Genomic DNA, 2,138 nt, shown 5'->3' on the forward strand with positions numbered 1-2,138 from the left:
CCTGCTTTTGGGTGTACACTAGCTGAAATCATTGTAACCAACTAGGTACAACCGAGCAGAAACTATTCGGAGTTTTAGATGGAAAATTGGTCCTGTGCTTCCTCATGAAATACAAGAAAAGCTCAATTTTTCAGAGAAAGAGTACTTCAGAAGCCACTCTTCAGCCATTAAGTCTTATATCTCAGAGATGGATATAGATTTAACAGTGGTATGTACGTTTCCTGTTTCATTCACTTTTTGTTGATGAACACGATTACCGGACTTTTTTGTACATTTTTTATAGGACATGGTACCCCCCAAGGATCCTTATATCCAGGTTCGGGTGCTGGAGGACATTGGTGAAGTATCTCTTGGTGACCATTCCGTGTCATTGACAAAAAATTCACTCCATTTCCTTAGGCGCACAGATGCAGAACAATTTATATCACAGGTTTGCTATCTGTTACACTGTACTTTCCCACTGTGAATGTTTCCAGTGCGAATAATATTCTGTTTAATTTTAATAGGGTCTCATGGAAGAATTTCTGGAGTAGGGATCACATATGATATAAGATAGGTATTGCTCCTCAGTCCTCACTATGATTTGTTAGTTAAACAGCACCATAAACGCAATACATTGACCAGTGTTGGCAGCATGTCTTAGACATGAAAAGGCTTGATGGTTACTGAACTCTTTTTCACCTGACATATGGCTTGTACTATTAGCTACCAACTTTGAACTTGTGTCGTGCATTTTGACCTTATTTTTTTGAATCAATGTCTGTGAGCTGCAGATTTTAAGTACCACCCACAACATTTTCTTCGCTGCTGCTGTCTGGTGGAATATGCACTCTTGAGGTTCTGATCGAGACTGCGTGAAAAAGGAAAGAACATATGCTATCTTCAGATGTTAAGGCACGAGGCAACACAAGGGACTGTGAACTGTGGACCTCCAGCCTAGTTGTTAGTGATGACTTGTAGTCTTTAGATGAATGGCTTAATCTTGTTGTATTATGTTGTGACACAATTTAAAACTTCGTAAAATTGTATAAGCAATTTTCCTGTAAGTCATGCAGTAGAAAGATGACAAGTTCTGTTCTACTGAAAATGACAACTTGATCTCAACCTGAAACTCTTTATGTTTTCTGAGTTCTGACAAACTCAACTGTTCTCTCCCGTGTTCCTTTTCCTACAACCACAGCTGTGACATCCTGAGTTGGAACTCTACCTGTTTAGTCAGAGGCAACAACTCAGACTCACGTTTCAATTACTGTCCCAAGTCTCTTTTCATCACTTTGCCAGGAAGAAAACCTAACGCAGTACATCTTTGTGCATCAACCTTCATGCTTTAGGAACATGTATTTATTTAAAGGTGTACTGGACATCACTTAGTTGAGACTGGCATCTTCTTTTGGTCACCACAAGTTTCTTGAGATGCTTTTATTCAGGGCAAACTTACACACTGGATGAGTGCAGTGTCATGTTTTTCCTGGCATAATCCCTTGTTACACATGTTGGTGCTTTAGTGTTTCCGTTTTGTTTTTTCCTGGTGTTTGGCTGCACTTTTGTGTCATTTTGATGTTTTCCACCTGATACAGAATGAATCACAATCAGTTGCGCGTTTGCGTGTATTAGTGTAAACATGATTTATATGGTAAAGCTCTGCTAAGTTAAATAGATTCTGTTGCGCATGTTTCTAGGAAAGCACACGCATCGGGTCAGAACTTCTTTTACAATGTTGTTTATGCTGAGTTACAGTGCAAATGTATGGCTTTCTCTCTGAAAAAGTTACTGATATAAGGTTTCCCTTCCTGTCTATTATAATCAGTTGTGATGCCACGTATCAGGTCTGCTATGTGTTCCCGACTTGTGCTCAAAGGGGTGTACTTTGTACACACACAAGTCAAGGGCGAGTACTCACGGTCTCAACCATAAGTTGAACTGGTCATATTTGGTTGATGTTCCCAACGAGGTTTTGGAAATGGTATCAATGGGGATCAGGGCTGCAGGTTTATAAACCAAGCACAAACACTTTCAGAATCCCCGCAAAAAAACTAAAAAAAAACAAACACTTTCAGAAACTTGCTTCCGGATTCTCATTATCCCCGTAAATATTTGTGGCTCCACAAACGACCTGCTTTCCTTAGATGGTCATTAAA

General features: G+C 39.6%; 1 protein-coding gene across 1 annotated transcript in view; it reads left to right on the forward strand.

The window, feature by feature from the left end:
• The window catches only part of LOC119281844 (DNA replication complex GINS protein PSF1-like), a 2,968-nt gene extending 1,845 nt beyond the window's left edge, over window positions 1-1,123 (forward strand). Inside the window, exons 4-7 of the mRNA XM_037562265.1 lie at window positions 46-208; window positions 284-430; window positions 507-556; window positions 774-1,123. Coding sequence (XP_037418162.1) covers window positions 46-208; window positions 284-430; window positions 507-533 — 337 coding nt within the window. The 3' untranslated portion in view covers window positions 534-556; window positions 774-1,123. The remainder of the gene's footprint in view (window positions 1-45; window positions 209-283; window positions 431-506; window positions 557-773) is intronic.
• Window positions 1,124-2,138: the final 1,015 nt, after the last annotated feature.

The sequence above is a fragment of the Triticum dicoccoides genome, chromosome 1A, assembly GCF_002162155.2.
Source record: "Triticum dicoccoides isolate Atlit2015 ecotype Zavitan chromosome 1A, WEW_v2.0, whole genome shotgun sequence".
Lineage (NCBI taxonomy): Eukaryota > Viridiplantae > Streptophyta > Magnoliopsida > Poales > Poaceae > Triticum > Triticum dicoccoides.